We start from the raw sequence: 21,113 nt of genomic DNA, 5'->3' as shown, positions 1-21,113 counted from the left end.
ATATGTGTTAGCATACGGTATTTGTTTTTCTCTTTCTGACTTACTTCACTCTGTATGACAGACTCTAGGTCCATCCACCTCACTATAAATAACTCCATTTCGTTTCTTTTTATGGCTGAGTAATATTCCATTGTATATATGTACCACATCTTCTTTATCCTTTCATCTGTTGATGGACACTTAGGTTGCTTCCATGTCCTGGCAATTGTAAACAGTGCTGCAATGAACATTGGGGTGCATGTGTCTTTTTGAATTATGGTTTTCTCTGGGTATATGCCCAGTACTGGGATTGCTGGATCATATGGTAGTTCTATTTTTAGTTTTTTAAGGAACCTGCATACTGTTCTCCATAGTGACTGTATCCATTTACATTCCCATCAACAGTGCAAGAGGGTTCCCTTTTCTCCACACCCTCTCCAGCACTTACTGTTTATAGATTTTTTGATGATAGCCATTCTGACCGGTGCAAGTCACTGACTTTTAAAATGTCAGGGATTTTTCATTTTTATCCTAAGAGGAAAAAAAGGAAGCTGATATTCTATCACCAGGCAATTTTCTAGAGAAATGTACAGCTCTAAGATGTACAAAGTGAGCCTTCTACTCATTTTCCCACACATGCTTCCTAGGGTCCAGTTGCATTTTCATGTAATGTATTTTAGGCCACAAGCTGGTTGTAAAGCCTATTTCAGGTGTGTAAAAGGTGTTACTTCTAAAATCTTCACAAGCAAAGACCAAAGGCTGACTCCCCAAATTACTAGTCACTGGCCACTCTACAGCACAATGGTGGATTCTTCACTGCAACCACAGGGAGATTTTAAAATCTTGACCAAATAAAACATATCTACAGAGAATCCTTTGTCCTTATTATAATGCCCAAATAAGGATTTCTTCTCTTAGGTAAAACTATAAATCACGTAAAGGTTATGAAGAAAGGATGCAAATGTTTCTCTCATCTTTCAGGTGGTGATGGATTCCCAATTAACCGTCTTTTTGCTCAACTACAAAACCTAGTGCAGTCTAGTACACTACAGTTTTTGTGATAAAGCTTGAACAGGAGGTTGAGGAAGCCCAGGGGCTTCTTTGATAATAGCCACACAAGATCAGTGAGCAGACAAGCCATTCATGAGAGTATCTACATCTAGAGCCACACTGTCTCCCTTTGGCTTCCTCCTAGAAAAACCATCACTCAGCTCCACACTCGATAGAAGAGACGTGGCATGATCATATTACTTAGTCTCAAGAATACACTACATTTATAAATGAGCATTTAAAATGATTTATCAAAGGAAAAGCGGTTATATTCATTAATAATTATTATGCATTACTGTGGTAACGGTCCCCAATTTTCTCACATCTCCTTATGTCCACACCCTGGAGGGTCCCCTCCCACAACGACTCTGGGCTTGGCCACGGAAGAACTTCTGTGGTTTGGCTGATGGGACAATATCAAATGTGACACAAGCAGACACTTGAGAAGTGCTTGTGCACTGGTGCTTGCTCTCGCTTGCTACTCTTTGTGCCTTTGGGACCACGATGTTAACAAGTCCAGACTAGCCAGCTGGATGAGAGACCACTTGGAGTGGGGATGAGCCATCCCAGCTTAGGCCCTCCTAGACCAACCAACCAGCCTGCCAACTACCAAATGTGTGAGTGAGGCCATCCTAGATCATCCAGCTGCCAGCTAACTACCCTCCCTGCCAAAAAAAAAAAAAAAAAAGAAAAGCTAATTGACATAGGCTACTTCAAAGTAAATATGTTTGTGGTCCACTACATATGGAAAGGGGAAAAGAACACTGATTTTCCCTATGAAGTTTACTCTGCACATAAGAAATAGTTTCAAACAGAAAAACCTGCAGTACCTGGATGAGAATAAATAAATATGTAAGTATTGAAAAAAATCATCAGTCTTCCCAGATTCTCACAAATGCACTGTCTGCCGTCACGGATGGCACACACCAAACACACACACACACACACACACACACACACACTCCACAAAAAATTTCCATTTAGTCACTGAAGCATCTTTATCATGATATATTTAAACCAAAGTCTTATATATTCAACAGTTCCATTTCTAACATGAACAACAACTCAGGTTTCCAGGAATTACTTTTTCCTTCAATTCTACTTTTTTCCCCATTTGACAGGGCTTGGTGAAAGCTGAAAGAGCTCCCTTAATGCAGCCTAAAAAGCATCAGATATAAGAGCCCAATTAAACCTCCTTCTAGAAGCATTCTACAGGACCAGCTTCTTCCAGCATCACAGCAACTCTTTTTAGCCATGTTAATGGTGGGCAGTAAAAATTGTTTAAGATCTACACGTGGGACTTCCCTGGTGGTCCAGTGGTAAAGAATCCGCCTTCCAATGTAGGGGACATGGGTTCGATCCCTGGTCAGGGAACTAAGATCCCACATGCCGTGGGACAACTAGGACCGTGAGCCACAACTAGAGAGTCCGTGTGCCTCAAACTACAGAGCCCACGCGCTCTGGAGCCCGCAAACCACTACTAGAGAGAGAAAACCCGCACGCTGCAACTAGAAAGGAGCCCGCGTGCCGCAACAAAGGATCCCGCCTGCCTCAACGAAGCCTGTGTGCCGCAACTAAGACCCGACACAGCCAAAAAAAAAAAAAAAAGATCTACACATTTGGGCCAGAAACACTGCCTCTATTGGATCACAAAGTGGGACACTGAAAGGGAAATGACTCTCTTAAGCCACTTTTGTTTAGGCCTCACTAGATGCCCTTCTGGATTAAATACACACACACACTGAAAAACACCTTCCAGCAGCCTCCCCCACCCCTTGGAATAAAATACAAGCTCCTTAATGAGGTCCCATAAGGCCCTGTCAATTTTCCCCTGCCTATCTCATCTCTTTCCCCAGGTCCTAGCCAAACCTCTGTGGATCCTTTCTACATCTCTCTCCCACCTCAGTGCCCTTACAACACCTGTTGTTCCCTCTGCCTAGCAATCCCTTCTTTCTGACTTTTACCTTGTTTTTTCCTGCTCATCCTTCAGGCTCCAGGGCACCTTGCTGATCTCCCTCTCAGAAGCATTCTACCTCTTAGTTGCTGTGTGACCTTAGGCACGTTACCTTTGCTTCACCTCTTTGAGCCTCAGAAGGATACCCTGTGATAAGCACTTAACACAGTGCTTAGCACACAAGAAATGGTTAACAAATCATCGCTGCTGTTATTGCTATTATCTCATAGTAATCTCCATCACAACTCAGTACAATTAGTAATTAGATATTTATTTGCAGAAAAATAGAAACACCTCCTTGGATTTCACCTTAATACCTAGTACCTTTCATGCTATTCCCCCCATACTGTATTTTTCGAAGGGAAGACGAAATGAATGTTTACAGAGCAATTATTACCTCAATTAATTATTATCTCGGAGGTGTGGTTTGGCAGATGAAGAAACTGAGGCATGGTGAAGTTAAGTAACTGGCCAAAATCAAGTGGTGGATTAAAACGCAAGTTGGCATGACCCCACAGCCTGTGTTGGATATGACACCAAAGGCTTCCCTAACTCATGAACCTTGTCATCTAAGAGCAGCAAGCCTCAGAAAAGATGGATCTTCACATTCACATACTTCCCAAATGACTCCCAGGTATCTAACTCTTCAAATCCTTAACTAGCTTGCTGTTCCAATTACCCCTGTAAACCCCTTTAGCAGAATACTCTTCCCCTTGATTGAGGTGATAGATTTCCTTACTACCTTTCCACTGGATGCTGAGCTCTCAAGGGGATGAATATCTTTCACCTCTTATACCCCTAGCAAATATATGTTTGCTAAATAAATGAAATGAAAATGTTGGAGAATATATTATAGGTGCAAAGTTGGGGGAGTGGTGGAATGGATTTTCATAACTATTAAAGTTTGGCAGAGCTAAGAACAAACTTGACAAAAATGATGACAAAAGGGGAGTTTACCTTAACCACTTTTACAATTGATAATGATTTCTATATCTAGCACCAGAGATTCCATGTGATTTACAAATGTGTGCTTTGCAGCTTTAGGTAGATTTCACTCACCAATGTTCTGCTGCACCCCACAGCTGCACCTGAGCCACCCTCTTGCAGATGCCTTTGACAAATACCAATCTCTCAATGGTTGCTCTCAAACTGTTCACAAAAAGAAACAAAAAGAGCAAATGATAAAGCAAATGGGAACAAATTGTTAGTAAATGGTAATCTTGAGTGAAAGGAATAAAGGAGTTCTTTGTACTGTTCTTGCAACTTTTTTGTGTAATTGTATCAAAATAAGAAGTTTTGAAACTCTAAAAAACAAATTTCCCAGGAGACTCCAACACACAAGGTCTAGTGTACTGGCCATGCTGGTACCATATTCTCTTGTCAGCTGTTCCAAAAAACACACTCCAGACTCGGGTTTCCTTGCCTATCAGCCAACAAAAAGCCCCTTAGGTAACAGGGCTAAGCCAAGGCTTCTGGGTTGGGACAGAGATTAAATTATTTACTGCTTGAAGAGCACTAATGAACATATAGGTATCTCCCATTGGACAATGCCCCAGTACTATTTCCCCACACCAGGCCCCCTACTTGCTGCAGTCAGCTACCCTTTGAGTTCTTACTTTCCTTTTCCCAAGCTCAGCTATAGGGTCAGGCAAATTCTCCCCAGGACACTTCTTGCTCACTGTCCCCTGCAAGAGAAGCACAGAGGCAGTTCTGATGGTAAGAGCTTTGCTGCTGTTGTCTATGGAGAGATCTACAGGAAGGAGGCAAAAATAACCATGGGGGAGTCACAAAGATTCCAGAAAACAGAAAACTCAAAGCTAGTAGTTACTTGGTCTGTAATGACCACTTGCTAGCACCCTTTTATTCGTTCATCACTTCTACCTACTCATCCTAGACCCTCCCCACCCCACAAACCAGAATGCTTCAGCTTTCCTAGTCACTGTAAGTAGAACAACAGGTAGAAACTTGTAAACCATTCAAGTGTCCCCATATTAGCCATTTCAGGAAAGTGCCACATGGGTGTCACCCAATACTCACCCCTCACTTATAAGGTGAGATAAGTAAAGGTCATAGTAAGTTATCCCCTGATGAGAGATTTTCTTAATGTAAACCAGCATATGATCTCTACCTTCCTCAGCTCCTGTTTTGTGTAAGCTCTATGAGGAGGTAGGTACATTATGTCCTATGATAATATTCAACCTCTGTATCCCTGATCAAGGCTTACTAGAGCCCTTTGTAATGCCATGTCTTCAAAAACACCCAATGCCTTCTGCCTCCCCCAAAATACTTGCTTAGTTCCAGCCAGACCTCAAAGTAGCGTGCAAAAAGAAGAAATGCTTTTGTGTAGCTTAGGGCAGAAATGGGTTGTTAGGGTCAGTGGAACACAAAGGAGGGAAAAGACAAGCATTACCAAAGGAGAAGATCATACTCAACCTACAGGCTTCAACATCCTTTGTTCTTAAATATTTTAACCTTCGCTAACTCATACATTTCAACTATGATGAGAGCCCTGCACCATCACCTGTCTTGCTCCTGGGAACTCTCTACAGGCCAGAAGGTGGGTCCCGGTCACCCCTAAGGCTGCTTCTAAGTCACTCCCGGAGGCCAGACGATCACAAACACTTCAGGAAGGAGTGGGAGGCCCTTCTTCACTTTCCCCTACCTGTGAACAAGATTCACCAACTCCTACAGGTGAGAAGGCATTTACCACACTGCCAAGGCACAGCAACACGACTCAGAAAAGTGGGAGGACGAAAGTGTGGGTTCTAGAACCCGACCAGGACCCCTGAGTATTCCAGAACTGACTGGATGAATAATGCAAGAAACTCTGTCAAGGCACCAATACTGGGTTAAGAGCACTTCTCTAGCAAACAAAACTGTAGAGAAGAGCATAGCTGAAGAAAAGGTTTCAATGATGGTAGCCAACACTGAGATCTCATGTAATTCTCTCACCCTTGGAGAGAGTCATTACAGTTCAAGTATTTAAATTCAGAGCTCACTTTAAACGAAAAAGAAAATGATATGTTATAGAGGTAGAATACTCCTAGGCTAAACAAAAGAGAAAAAAAAAACAACAACACATTTTCACTTATCCAGAGAGTAATCACATGATACTATAAAAGCATGAGAACTACACTATTCAAAAGGTACAGAGGCCTGGGATCCACATTCCCATTGTTTACAGATGTTATGAAAGTATTAAATTAAATAAAAACGCGATGCTTTGTTCAGGCCGACTCCTTTCTCACACCCCGCCTTCACCCCCAGGCTGACAAGAAATGGCTGCAGGGAAGGTATTTAAGAGAACTACTCTGGGAAAGTGGATTCTGGGTTGCTTAAACTAAGCCAAGATGTTGTGCAACCAGTCTTTACCTAAATTATTTTCCATTACTTTGCCAGTTTTGAGAGAAGCAGACAGTTATCTTTATCAGGGAATGAGGTCGCCTTTCCCTCCAGGCCACTGGAATCACCATCAACACGGTTTTGATTTCTTACACAATCAGACGGCAGGGGGGTGGGGGGACGCGGGGGGGGGGGGGACACACGGGGATCTCATCCTCAGCTTCACAGATCAACGGATCTCACATCAAAAACAATCTCTCGAACATCTGAGACCATGGATTTCCTTGCAACTCAGAAATCCAGAGAAGCGGCCAAACAAGTTTCTTGCCAAATGCTTAGGAGCTGCATATGTCCCAGGGCTACACAATGATACCAACTTTTAAACATGCCTTCACATACCACCATTACGGTCACACACTCGAAATCCCGCCCCCCTTTCCTCCTCACAAATAATAAACGCAGGTTGCCCGGTGCAATTTAAAGCCAGACTTCACCGAAGCAGTGGCTCTGAAAAGCAAGAGAAAAAGATTGGAGAAAGGCTATCTTTTCTTTTCTTTTTTTTTTTTTTAATCGATTGCCCCACGGCGGAGGGAATAAAACCAACTCGATCGCTGGAGAAAAGTTAACTTTGCCGTGCCCAGCGATGGGAAATATTTCCCGTAAGACTGGCAAAGCCCTCCCGTTTTCGCCACCCCCGCCCCCGGACCGCCCGGCGCTCACCAAGGATCCGGACCCGGAGCGCCGGAACAATGACGCGAGGGGGAGGGAAAGTTCGCCAGCCCGCGGGGCGCCCGGGCTCACCAGGGACCTCGCCGCCGCCCGCACCGCCCGGCCCCCAGTCTCCGGGACTCGGTTCTTCCCGCCCCCCAACATCGAAACACTCAGGGCGCGCCCCCGCTCCCCGGAGCATCCGGCCCCAGGCGGCCGGCAGAGCAGGTCCTCCCGCCGCGGGTCTGACCCCGGGAGCCCCGAGAGCAGGCAGTGGACCAGGAGGGAGGGGGCGCCAGGATGGGGCACCGGAGGGAACGGCCTCAACAGTTATGGCGCTCAATTCCTGCCAGAGTGCAGCCGCAGCCGAGCCCGGCCGGCCGCCCCCACCACCCCCGCCCCCGCGCCGGCCACCCGGCGCTGCGCCGGCCAGCCGAGGGACCACCGGGCACTTCACCGCAGCCCACACACGCTCTCGGCCCCAAGGTGCTGGGGACGCCGGAGGCCACCGCGGTGAGGAGCCGGAGCGACCCGGAGCGCGGCGAGGCTGGGCCGGGACGTTGCGCTCCGCGGCGCCCGTTTCCACTCCCCGAGGCCGCCACTCCCGCTGCCCACCCAACGCGACGCCCCCTAGCCCGCTCGCCCCGCGTCCAGCCTCAGCGGCGCCTACCTTCGCGCAGCTCGGTCGCCGCTTCTTCCCGGCTCCACACTCGGGCCCGGCAACGTGTCTGGCGAGTCGGGTACGGGTGGTAACCACCCCCCGAACCGCTCGCTTTCTTCTCTCCCCTCCCTCGCACCTGCCCCCTAATCTCCTCCCCACCCCCGCCCCCCGCCCCCCGCCCCGCCACGGGATCCGCCGGGGCCGCCCCCAGTGCCGCAGCTCCCGCCCTCGGCCCTCGCCCGCCCGGCCCGTCAGGCCTCAGCGCTGGGCAGGCGGTTGGGCGGCGGCGGCTGCAGCGGCTGAGGCGGCGGCGGCGGCGGCTGAAGCGGCGCGGAGCACTATTGTATTCCTGACACTGTGCGCTCCCACGCTCCGCCTCTTCCCCTTCCTTCCTCCCCCCGTCCCCCCACACCCCGCGCTCCACTCACACACACACACACACACCCGCCCCCCGCAGCCAACCGCTGTCCGCGCTCACCCTACCCGACTGGCTCCCCGCCGTCCGCCCGCCGCGCGCTCTTCTGGCGGGCTGGGCGCCGTCGCTACCGCCGCGCGCCTCGAGGCTCCGCCCACTTAGTGCTCCCGCACCCGCGGCGCCGGGCTCCAGGTGGGTTCCTCTCTGCTCCTGCTGGGCGCGCTGCTGTCGGGAGGAGCCTCAGCGCCTCTAAGGGCCGGAGACGCCGACGACGGGGAGGTTCCTGGGCCGTGTTGAAATACTACCTAAGCTTTTCATGGCCCCTTTCAACTCTAAAGTTGTATAAGTGGACCCTCATGTATACAACTCGTTGTCGGCCACTATTGATTTAAGTCGTTTGCACTTGAATTACCTATAATAATCAAGCCAAAGTGGCTATTAACAGAATAAATTTATTCAGTTGCAAGCACAAGTGGTTTATGATGTGTGGCTTTTTGATGAGTCAACTTGGTTAGGCTACAGCCCCCATTTATTCAATCAAACACTAACCAAGGTGTTGCTATGAAGGTATTTTCATGTAATTAAAGCTCCTGATCAGTTGACATAAAGTAAGGGAGATTATCCTGGATAATCTGAGTGGGCCTGATCATTCCTTTCTGACTGCGTGCCCTATAGATTTTGGATTTACTTAGCCTGCCCCACATCTGTAAGCCAATATCTTCTAATTAATGAATGAATAAGAGAGAGTGTGTGTGTGTGTGTGTGTGTGTGTGTGTGTCTATGGCTATTGGTCTGCTTCTCTGGTGGAATACTGACTCATACAAATGTTTAAGCAACAAACCCTTTACCATGAACTCATAATTGTCATTTTCATTTACATTTCTAGACTAAACAAAAAGGTAAGCTCTATTTCATAATATGCAAATGTGTGAATTCTAAAATATTCATGGTCCTTCAGACTTACCTCATTTTATTATACTTATTTTGAAATAATTATAGATTCACAGGATCTGTAAAAAAAAATATTACAGGACAGTGTCATGTAATCTTCACCCAATTTCCCCCGATGGTAATATCTTACATAACCAAGATATTGACATCGGTACAATCCACAGGACTTATTCCGATTCCACCAGTTTTACATGCACTTGTTTCTGTGTCTGTGTATATAGTACTGTGCAATTTTATCACATGTAAATGGAATCATACCTTTTGAAACTGTCTTTTCTTCACTCAGCATAATTTCCTTGCGATCCACCCAAGTTGTTGCATGTATCAATAGTTCATTCCTTTTTATTACTGAGTAGTAGTATTGCTATGGATGTACTACAGTTTAACTATTTACCCATGGACGGACATTTGGGTTGTTTCCAATTTTTGCCTATTAAGAATAAAACTGCAACGAATATTCATGTAGAGTTTTTTGTGTAAACATTAGTTTTCACTTCTCTGTGACAAACGCCCAAGAGTGCAATTGCTGGGTCGAATGGTATAAATTTAGTGTTATAAGAAACTGCCAAAACTTCCAGATTGTCTGTACCATTTTACATTCCCACCAGCAATGTAGGAAAGATCCAGTTTCTCTACATCTTTGCCTGCATTTGGTGTTGTCACTATATTTTTATTTTAGTCATTCTAATAGGTGTGTAGTGATACCTCTTTGTTTTAAATTGCACTTCCCCAATAGCTGATGACGTTAAACATCTTTTCATATGCTTATTTGCCATCTGTATATCCTCTTTGGTGAAATGTCTGTTCATGTCTTTTGCCCATTACATTTTGAGAATTCTTTATATATTCTAGATACAAGTTCTCTGTCAGATATGTGGTCTGCAAACATTTTTCCCAGTCTGTAGCTGGTCTTTTCATCCTCTTAAGAGATTCTGAAGGCCAAAAGTTTTAATTTTGATGAAGTCCAGCTTATCAATGTTTGCATTTATGTGTCATGATTTGGTGTCATGTCTGAGAAAAATTTCACCTAGCCCTAGGTCCCGCAAATTTTCTCTTGTATTTCCTTCTAAAAGTATTATAGTTTTATATTTTACATATAAGGCCGTGCTTCATTTTCAATTAATTTTTGTATAAAATGTGAAGTTAAGGTCGAGGTTCATATTTTTGCCTATGAATGTCTGATGGCTCAAACACAATTTGTTAAAATAACTATTTTTTCCTCCACTGAATTGCTTTTGCACCTTTGGCAAAATCAGGTGGGCATATTTGTGTTAGGCTATTTATGTGGGGCTATTTCTCTGCTCTCTATTCTGTTTTATTGTTCTATGTGTCTATCCCTCTGTGAATACCAAACAGTCTTGATTACTGTAGCTATATATTTCTTTATTATTCTTAAAAATTGATTTAGCCATTCAAGGTCATTTGCCTTTCTATATAAATTTTGGAGTGAGCCTGTCTATATCTACAAGAACCTTGCTGGGATTTTGATAGGAATTGTGTTGAACCTATAGATCAATCTGGGGAGAATCGACATCTATACTATATTGAGTCTTCTATCCATAAACACGATATGTGTGTCTCTCGATTTATTTAGATCTTCTTTGACTTATTTCATCAGCATTTTGGAATTTTCAGCATGCAGATCGTGTACATGTTTTGTTAAGTGTATATCGTATTTCATTTTCTTTGGCGTGATTGTAAATAATATTGTGTTTAAAATTTCAGCTTCTTTATTCATTGGTCATTATTAGTATATAGAAATGCAATTAATTTTGGATGTTGATCTTGTATTCTTTGACTTTGTTGAACCCACTTACTAGTTCTAGGAATCTTTTTGGTAGATTCTTTGGGATGTTCTACATAGACAATCATGTTGTCCATGAGTATGGACAGTTCTATTTCTTCCTTTCCAATCAGTATGCCTTTTATTTCCTTTTCTTGCCTTATTGTGCAGACTAGAACTTTCAGTACTATGTTGAATAAGAGTGGACATCCTTCCCTTGTTCCCTATCTTAGGGGGAAATTTGCCATTAAGAAAACTGTTAGCTGCGGTGTGTTTGTTTATTTGTTTGTTTTTGTAGATGCTGTTTATCAAGTTGAGCAAGTTCCCTTCTATTCCTAATTTGCTGAGAGTTCTTATCATGAATGAATGCTGAATTTTGTCAAATGCTTTTTCTGCATCAATTGATATGAACATATGATTTTTCTTCTTTAGCCTGTGGATATGGTAGTTTGCATTGATTGAATATTGATTTTTGAACTAACCTTGCATAGCTGGAATAAGCCCCACTTGGCCATGGTATAATTGTTTTAATACCTTTCTGGATTCTATATCACTAATATTTGATTGCAGATTTTTGTGTCAAAGTCCCTGAAAGAAGTTTTGAGAGTTTTTTTTCATGCCATGTTTGTCTGGTTTTGATATTAGGTGAATACTGGCCTCATAATATGAGTTAAGAAGTTGTGCAGAAAAGAGTTAACATAGCAGGCCCTTGGCGGGCCTCTGGGAACTGGGATTTTAGGAGGGTTTCCACCATCCCCAGAACTGATAAGAGTGACTCACTATGCCTAAACTGTTTGTACAAATGTGATTTATACTGGGACTAAAATTCAAGTCTCCTGATTTCCAAGCTGTGTAGAAGAGTTAACATAGCAGTCCTGACTGTTATCCTTTGAAAGGCCTGTTTGCAAGGTTGGTTCTTGGATGGCATCTGGAAACTTGGATTTGGGGTGAGTTCCTCCCATTCCCAGGACTGATAAGAGTATCTCACTGTGCCTAAACTGTACAAACAATATGGTTTATGTTGATCATCTGCTTTTCTTCTGGGAGTCTGGAATTTTGGTAAGTGCTAAGCAGAGAGTGCCTACATGACTGACCCTCAATAAATGCCCTGGGAACTAAGCTTCTAATGAGCTTCCGTGATAGACAACATTTCACATGTGTTGTCACAACTCTTTGCTGGAGGACATAAGTACATCCTGTGTGACTCCACTGGGAGAGAACCCTTGGAAGCTTGTGCCTGGTTTTCTCTGGACTTCCCCCATGTGCCTTTTTCCTTTGCTGATTTTGCTCTGTATTCTGTCATTGTAATAAATAATAGCCTTGAGTCTGACTATATGCTGAGGTCCTAGTTGAATCATTGAGCCTGGGGATGGTCTTGGGGACCCCGACGCAGAAATGTTCCCTCCTCTTTGGTATTCTGGAAAAGATTGTGTAAAATTGGTGTTAACTCTTTAAATGTTGGTAGAATTTTCCAGTGAAACCATGTGGACCTGGAACTTTTTTTCCCAAGACCTTTTAAATTACAAATCTAATTCCTTTAGTAGTTATTGGACTATTCAGATTATAAATTCCATATTGTTTGAGTTTTGATAGTGTGTGGTTCTCAAGGAAACGTTCCATTTTATCTAAGTTGTCAAAGTTTTACACATAGGGTTTTTCATAGTATTCCGTTTTTTTAAAAATTTATTTAATTATTTTCACACCGCACGGCATGCAGGATCTTAGTTCCCTGACCAGGGATTGAACCTGTGCCCCCTGCAGTGGAAGCACGGAGTCCTAACCACTGGACCACCAGGGAATTCCCCATAGTATTCCTTTTTTAAAAAAACACATCCATTACCTCACACATTTACTCTCCCCTTCTTTTTCTTTGGTGAGAACATTTAAGTTCTACTTAGCAATTTCAATTATACAATACAGTGTTATCAACTATACTCACTATGTCATACATTAGATCCTCAGACCTTCTTCATCTGACAGATGGAAGTTTGTACCCTTTTTTTTGTTTGTTTTTGGCCACTTGGCATGCGGGATCTTAGTTCCCCAACCTGGGATTGAACCCGTGCCCCCTGCAGTGGAAGCATGGAGTCCTAACCACCGGACCGCCAGGGAATTCCCTGGAAGTTTGTACCCTTTTACCAACCTCTCTCCGTTTCCCCTACCCCTCAGCCCCTGGCAACCACTATTCTACTTTGTTTCTATGAGTTTGACTTTTTTTTTTTTTTTTTTAGATTTCATATGTAAGTGATTCCATGCAGTATTTGTCTTTCTCTGTCTGGCTTATTTTACTTAGCATAATGCCCTCCAGATTCATCAATGTTGTCACAAATAACAGGATTTCGTTCTTTTTTTTTTTTTAAAGATTTATTGACTGATTGATTGATTGCTATGTTGGGTCTTCGTTTCTGTGCTAGGGCTTTCTCTAGTTGCAGCAAGCGGGGGCCACTCTTCATCGCAGTGCGCGGGCCTCTCACTATTGTGGCCTCTCCTGTTGCGGAGCACAGGCTCCAGACGCGCAGGCTCAGTAGCTGTGGCTCACGGGCCTAGTTGCTCCGTGGCATGTGGGATCCTCCCAGACCAGGGCTCGAACCCGTGTCCCCTGCACTAGCAGGCAGATTCTCAACCACTGCGCCACCAGGGAAGCCCCCTTCGTTCTTTTTTTTAAGGCTTGATGATATTCTTGTATATGTGGTTTATATATACATATATATATATATATAAATATATATATAAATATATATATATCTCACATTTACTTGATCCATTATTCATCTGTTGACAGACACTTAGGTTGCTTCCATACCTTGGTTCTTGTGAATAATGCTGCATTGAACATGGGAGTGCAGATAGCTCTTTGAGATCCTGATTTCAGTTCCTTTGGATATATACCCAGAAATGGGATTGCTGAATCATATGGTAGTTTTTTTTTTTGCAGGGGGGACCCTAATGTCAAAGAAATACAATAATTTGCAAGTTTCTTTTCCAAATAGTGACATTTTTGGGAGTTCCCTCGTGGCCGAATGGTTAGGATTCCAGGCTTTCATTGCTGTGGCCCGAGTTCAATCCCTGGTTGGGGAACTGAGATCCTGCAAGCTGCACAGTGCAGCCAAAAAAAAAAAAAAAAAGAAAGAAAAGAAAAAAACAGTGACATTTTTAATGAACATTTTGGTCAGGGATTGACTATATATTTGCTATAGACAGACATTTCCATAGCATCTTCCTTCCAAAGAATTTGGTTACCAGGTTGAGAACTTTATTTTCCTTTCAATTGGCTTCAGGATCTGTAGAAAGATCCCCTGGCTCATTTGTGATATTAGTGATTTATGTCTCCTCTCTTTATCTTAGTCAATCAGTGCTATAGGTTTATCAAGTTAATTGATCTTTTCAGAGAAACTGCTTTTTGTTTAATTGATTTTCTCTATTGTTTTCCTTTTTTCAATTTCATTGATTTCTGCTCTTATCTTTGTTATTTCCTTCCTTCTGCTTGCTTTCTTTGAGTTCATTTTATTTTGTTCTTCTTTTTCTAGTCTCCTGAGATGGGAGCTTACATGATTGATCTGAGGTCTTTCTTCTTTTCTAATGTAAGCATTTAGTTCTAAATTCCCATGCCAGCACTACTTTAGCTACATTCCACAAATTTTGATATGCTGTATTTTCATTTTCATTTAGTTCAGTGTATTTTTAAAAATTTCCCTTGAGATTTCCTTTTGACCTATGGATTAATGAGAAATGTGTTATTCAGTTTCCAAGTATTTGGAGATTTTCCTGTTGACTTTGTTATTGATTTCTAGTTTGATTCCATTATGGTCTGAGAACATACTCGGTATGATTTCAGTTCTTTTACATTTGTTGAAGTTTGTTTTATGACTCAGAATATGAGCTATCTTGGTGAATATTCATTGGTATTTGAAAAGAATGTGAGTTATGATGTTGGGTGGAGTGTCCTATAAATTAGGTCCTGTTGTTTTATGGTGTTGTTGAGCTGTATAATCTTGCTGATCTTATGTCTAGTAGTTCTGTTGCTGAGAGTGGGTATTGAAGTTTCCAACTATAATTATGGATTTGTCTGTTTCTCCTTTCAGTTCTATTAGATTTTGCTTCATGTGTTTTGAAGCTCTGTTGTTTGGTGCACACACATTTAGGATTGCTATGTATTCTTGGTGGATTGGCTCTTTTATCACTGTGTAATATTCCTCTTTGTCCCTGGTAATTTTGTTTGCTCTGAAGTCTACTTTATCTGATGTTAATATAGCCACTCCTGCTTTTACAAATTAATGTTTGAATAGTATATCTTTTTCCATCATTTTACTTTCTATCTACCTATGTTATATTTGAAGTGAGTTTCTTGTAGACAACATATAGGTGGGGTACTTTTAAAAGCCGTTCTGTGAATCTCCCTATTTTATTTTCTTTTCTAAAATTTATTTATTTATTTATTTATTTTTGGCTGCGCTGGGTCTTCATTGCTGTGCACAGGCTTTCTCTAGTTGTGTCGAGTGGGGGCTACTCTTCCTTGCAGTGTGTGGGCTTCTCACTGCGGTGGCTTCTCTTGTTTCAGAGCACAGGCTCTAGGCTCACAGGCTTCAGTAGTTGTGGCACATGGGCTCAGTAGTTGTGGCTCGCAGGCTCTAGGGCGCAGGCTCAGTAGTTGTGGCACACGGGCTTAGTTGCCCTGTGGCATGTGGCATCTTCCCGGACCAGAGATCAAACCTGTGTCCCCTGCATTGGCAGGTGGATTCTTAACCACTGCACCACCAGGGAAGTCCCTGAATCTCTGTATTTTAATTCATGTACCTATACTATTTACCTTTAACATAGTTATTGATACCTTAGGGCTAAAGTCTAATGTTTTATTATTTGCTTTCTGTTTATTCCCTCTCTTTCTCATTCCTGTTTTCCTTTTCTTGCCTTATTGTAGGTTACTTGAATACTTTTTAGAATTCCATTTTGATTTACATTGTATTTTTTTAATAAATTTATTTATTTATTTTTGGCTGCATTGGGTCTTCATTGCTGCACGTGGGCTTTCTCTAGTTGTGGGGAGCAGGGGCTACTCTTCCTTGCGGTGCGTGGGCTTCTCCTTGCAGTGGCTTCTCTTGTTGCGGAGCACGGGCTCTAGGTGCGTGGGCTTCAGTAGTTGTGGCATGAGGGCTCAGTAGTTGTGGCACACGGGCTTGCTTGCTCCACGGCATGTGGGATCTTCCTGGACCAGGGCTCGAACCCGTGTCCCCTGCATTGGCAGGCGGATTCTAAACCACTGCGCCACCAGGGAAGTCCCTACATTGTATTTTTGAGTATATCACTTTGTATGGTTTTCTTTTTCTTTCTCTCTTTTTTTTTTTTGGAGGTGCTGTGTGGCATGTGGGATCTTAGTTCCCTGATCAGGGACCAAATCCAGGGCCCCGGCAGTGGAAGCACGGAGGCCTAACCACTGGACCACCAGGGAATTCCCTTTATAGTTTTCTTAATGTTTGCTCTAGGTATTAAAATACACATATGTAATATCACAATGTACTGTCATCAACATTTTACCACTTCTAGTAAAGTGTAGAAATCTTATTTTCATTTATGTCCCTTTACCCTCTCACTTTTTAAATGCAATTTTCTTATCTATTTCCTCTACATACATTAAACCCAACATCAGATGGTGTTATAATTTTTGTTTCAAGAATCCGTCATGATTGAAAAAACTCATGAGGAAAAGGATAGTCTGTTATATTTATCCTTATTTTTACACATTTAGTTGTTTCCCTTCCTTTCTGAAGTTCCAAGCTTCCTTCTGTTATCATTTCCATTCTGTTTGGAGAGTTTCCTTTAGCCATTCATTAATGGTAATTCTGCTAGTAAAAAATTTATAAGTTTTCTATTGTCTAGGAATGTCTTTATTTCCCCTTTATTCCTGAAGGATATTTTTGCTGATCATGGAATTCAGATTTGACTTTTTTTTTTTTTTTTGGGCTGTGCCACATGGCTTGCAGGATCTTAGTTCCCTGACCAGGGATTGAACCCATGCCCTCAGCAGTGAAAGTGCGGAGTCTTAACCACTGGACCACCAGGGAATTCCCAGATTTGACTATTCTTTTCTTTCATCATTTGAAAAATGTATCACTTCCTTCTAGCCTTTATAATTTCAGATGAGAAATTCACTATCATCTGAATCAGTGTTATTATACAGGTAATGCATTTTCTTTTATCCCTAGCTGCTTTCAAGATTTTTTTCTTTATCTTTAGTTTTCAGAAGTTATTTATGATGTGTCTTGGTGTGGATATTTTTTAGTTTTCCTGTCTGAGTTTCACTGAGCTTTCTGAATTTGCAGGTTTTGTCTTTCACCAAATTTGGGTCATTTTCACCTATTATTTCTTTGAATTCACTTTTACTTCTCCTTCAGTGACTTCAGTTTTATGAATATTAGCACTTTTGTTGTTATTGTCCAACAGGTCCCTGAGACTGAGGTTTTTTCCCCCCTTCATCTATTTTCTCTCTTTTGTTCAGATTGGAGAAATTCTATTGTTCTGTCCTCAATCACTGAGTCTATCCTGTCATCTTCATGACTATTGAACCCATACTATTGAACCCATCCAATGAGTTTTTTATTTTGATTATTATATTTTTCACTTCTATACTTTCTGTTTGGTTCTTTTTTTGAAACTTCTGTTTCTTTTTTTTAAAATAAATTTATTTGTTTATTTTTGGCTGCGTTGGGTCTTCGTTGCTGCACATGGGCTTTCTCTAGTTGCAGCAAGCAGGGGCTGCTCTTCATTGTGGCGCACGGGCTTCTCACTGCGGTGGCTTCTCTTTCTGTGGAGCATGGGCTCTAGGCGTGTGGGCTTCAGTAGTTCTGGCATGCGGGCTCAGTAGTTGTGGCTCGCAGGCTCAGCAGTTGTGGTGCACGGGCTTAGTTGCTCCACGGCATGTGGGATCTTCCCAGACCAGGGATCGAACCCATGTCCCCTGCACTGGCAGGTGGATTCTTAACCGCTGTGCCACCAGGGAAGTCCCGAAACTTCTGTTTCTTTGCTGAAATTTTATGTATTTCTCCATTTGTTTCTTTTTTCTTTTTTTTGGCCTTGCCACGTGGCTTATGGGATTAGTTCCCCGACCAGGGATTGTACCCGAGCCCTCGGCAGTGAAAGCACAGAGTCCTAACCACTGGACTACCAGGGAATTCCCTCTCTATTTGTTTCAAGAGAATTTGTAATTGCTCATTGAAGCATTTTTTATGACAGCTGCTCTAAAGTTCATTTAAGATAAATCCAACATCTGATTCATCTCAGTGATATATCTGTTAATTGTCTTTTCCCAGTAAAGTTGTGATTTTACTAGATCTGGGTATGATGAGTGTTTTTCCATTATCTCCTGGACATTTTGGATGTTAGAAGACTCTGGATACTACTTAAATCTTCTATTTTGGCAGGCAGTAACACTATTTAGGTTTAGTGCACAAGTCCTAGCCTACTTTTGTGGGCTGTGGTTCCAATGACAATTTTGTTTTTAGAACCCTTCCGGTCTCCTTTGTGTGCTATTTGAAGCCACCTTGAAAACGGAGGTGGCATTGCACACTGTAGTTCAGTTCTCAGACCTTCAGGCATGTTGATTTAGTCAGTTTTACCTTGTGGTCAGTCAGGTGTCTTTCTAGGACTTCCTATACAGATTTAAAGAATCCCTTTCTCCAGCTCCCTCCTCTCTGAGATCCTCTCTTCACTCTCTAATTGAGAGAATGAGGGCACTAGCTGCCACTGGCTGACAAGGGTAAAAGTCTGGACCCCTCACTCTGTCTCTACTGACATGGCAACACCAGGTAGGGGGAGCATCTCTCTGGATCCTTTCCTTATGCCGGGTGGGAAAGGAGTGGCAGATGTCCAAACTCCCCCATGTATTCTCAGCCAACACCACTGGTGGGAGAGGAAAGTGCCTCCCCAGTCACCTGCCACTTGATGGGGGTCAGGAGATCCTGTGCCTCCCTGGACCATCCCATGTCACCAGGTTGACGGGAGGGGGGCTGGGAGATGCCAGGCCTGCTGGGGCTGAAAGTGCTAACCCTGGCTACCTGGTGCTGCTGGGTGAGCCACAGCAGTGTGGATTCCTTGCTGGTTATCTGCTGATGGCTCCAGCAGGGCACAGCACCGCCACCAACCCCACCCCCACTCCCGACCAGTGCCATTGTGGCTCCAGCTTGCTCTCCATGGGGGGAGGGGGTGTGCGGTGCTTCCCAGGCTGCCTGGTGCCACTGGGACTCACACTCAATCTTGGCTTGTGCTCTTCGAGGGAGAGGGAGGGGAAAGCGTAGGAAAGTGTTTCCCCTAGCTGCCTGCAGCTACTGAATGGGGCACCTAAGTCGAATGTCCCTATTCAGTCACTGCTGACACCATAGGCTGCTGTAGGGCAGGTGTTGTCAAAAAGGTTTCTCTCCTGCTGGACTGGGTTTCTCTCCTTTCCAGGTGCTTTGGCCAGAAAGATCAGGTTTTTGGTTTTTTTTTTGGCTTTGCTGTTTTTTGTTTGTTTGTTTTGGTCTGCTCTGATTGGAGATCCTAGGTTACAGGCTTCCCCAGCACCCAGTCTGGAACGTTGAAAAACCAGGGAGCTCACCTCCATGTTTTCTCAAGTCCTGAGGTCTCTGGCCAGCCCACATTCCTCTTTCCAGTACCAGAGTCTCTTTATGATGGACTTTTGTATTATTTCCGGGGATTTTAGTTGTACTTAGCAGGGAGGAGCAAGGAGAAATGAGCCTATGCCATCTTGTCTGGAACTTGAAGCTACCTCATCACTTAAAAGAAATTAGTGAGGGCTTCCCTGGTGGCACAGTGGTTAAGAATCCGCCTGCCAATGCAGGGGACACGGGTTCGAGCCCTGATCCGGGAAGATCCCACATGCCACGGAGCAACTAAGCCCTTGTGCCACAACTACTGAGCCTGCGCTCTAGAGCCCGTGAGCACACGCGCTGCAACTACTGAGCCCACACGCTGCACCTACTGAAGCCCACGTGCCTAGAGCCTGTGCTCTGCAACAAGAGAAGCCACAGCAATGAGAAGCCGGCGCACCGGAACTAGAGAAAGCCAGCGCACAGCAACAAAGACCCAACGCAGACAAAAATTAAAAAAAAAAAAATTAATGAAATGATTAAGAAAGAGATTTCTGTTTCAGTTGGAAAACACGAAGAATTTGCCATCATGATGACTTCAGCTTGCACTTTAAAGCCAAAACGACTTTTCTTTCTTTCTTTCTTTTTTAATTTGTAAATTAGAACTGCTAATGCTTGGACTTCAGTGGAGAGAGACTTTCAGAAGGCCTAGGGGACTGTGTATCTGTCTTTGTTGAGCCACTCCTTGATGAAACTGGATGCAAGATCTCTAGACCACCTGTGCTATTGTGCAGACACTATGGTGGTGTAACTTGCCAGCAATGGGCTCAGGGGACCAAAAGTGAAAAGGCCAAAGAAATATAGAGAAGTAAATTATCACTCTTGGCAAGACCTTCCATCCTTCTCTTTTCTTTCCAATCTCTCTCTTACTCATCACACCAGTTTCACATGATAAAAATCAATAATAGGCCCTATTTTCCTTAGACAAGTAAAACAGCTACTTTCCATATAATTTTATCTGTCTGTGTACTGTACTATATATGTAAATCCATAGACAAATGGTCTGGAAGAATACAGACCAAATTGAGAATGGTAGTTACCAATGGGGAGTAGGGATCAAAGAGCATTTTTAGATTTATCTCCATTTTTTTCAGGGAAAATAAAATGGTATTATTTGTGTAATTAACAATTAGTAGTAAAACAACCCGTGCATCTGCCGAGCCACATGAGAGAGACTGATAAGGAAAAGAATACAAGATATGCTCCCTTTTCCTCGGCCAAAAATTATTTCAAACTTGTGAAATCTGGTAACACCTAACCTTTGTTCAGAACTTCATGACTATGACTCACAGGAATATTTTCAGATAAAATTTGGAAAATTGATGATTTTTCAAACAAAAAAGCAATTGTAAACACCTGGAGAATTTTATCTGCACTCATGGTTGAAATGAAAACATGTAAAAATGGTCTTCATATGCACATAAGTAAATACAAAGGAAACTACAGTGAGAGTATAGTCAGTGTGATAAATTCACGAGCCCTGGTAACCTCACTTGATTCTTTGCTATATACTGATATCCAAAATAATGCTATCAAGTAGAAACAATCTGCAAAAAAAAAAGTTGGAGAGAACTTTTAATTCACAAGAGTTCATTTGTGAAGGCTATATTCATGGAAGGAGACAGAAAATC

General features: G+C 43.1%; 2 protein-coding genes across 5 annotated transcripts in view; one reads left to right on the top strand and one right to left on the bottom strand.

Annotated features, from left to right (window-relative positions):
- JADE3 (jade family PHD finger 3) overlaps nt 1-8,204 on the bottom strand; it is a 165,126-nt gene extending 156,922 nt beyond the window's left edge. The window contains exons 1-2 of one of the 4 annotated variants that reach the window (XM_068532884.1): nt 8,178-8,204; nt 4,043-4,132 (exon numbers count right to left, since the gene is read on the bottom strand). The gene's annotated coding sequence lies outside the window, so the exon portion shown is untranslated. Of the gene's footprint in view, nt 1-4,042; nt 4,133-7,703; nt 7,794-8,177 lie in introns of those variants that run through there. The other 3 variants (XM_068532883.1, XM_068532885.1, XM_068532882.1) reach the window with 3 other exon arrangements.
- On the top strand, nt 7,075-8,271 carry LOC137756300 (uncharacterized). Its single transcript, XM_068532607.1, has one exon. The coding sequence runs from the start codon at nt 7,075-7,077 to the stop codon at nt 8,269-8,271; it is 1,197 nt and encodes a 398-aa protein (XP_068388708.1).
- Nucleotides 8,272-21,113: the final 12,842 nt, after the last annotated feature.

The sequence above is a fragment of the Eschrichtius robustus genome, chromosome X (assembly GCF_028021215.1).
Source record: "Eschrichtius robustus isolate mEscRob2 chromosome X, mEscRob2.pri, whole genome shotgun sequence".
In the NCBI taxonomy this organism is placed as follows: Eukaryota; Metazoa; Chordata; class Mammalia; order Artiodactyla; family Eschrichtiidae; genus Eschrichtius; species Eschrichtius robustus.
The sequence above is the reverse complement of the archived record's forward strand: the minus strand, read 5'-3'. Positions and strand labels throughout refer to the sequence as shown.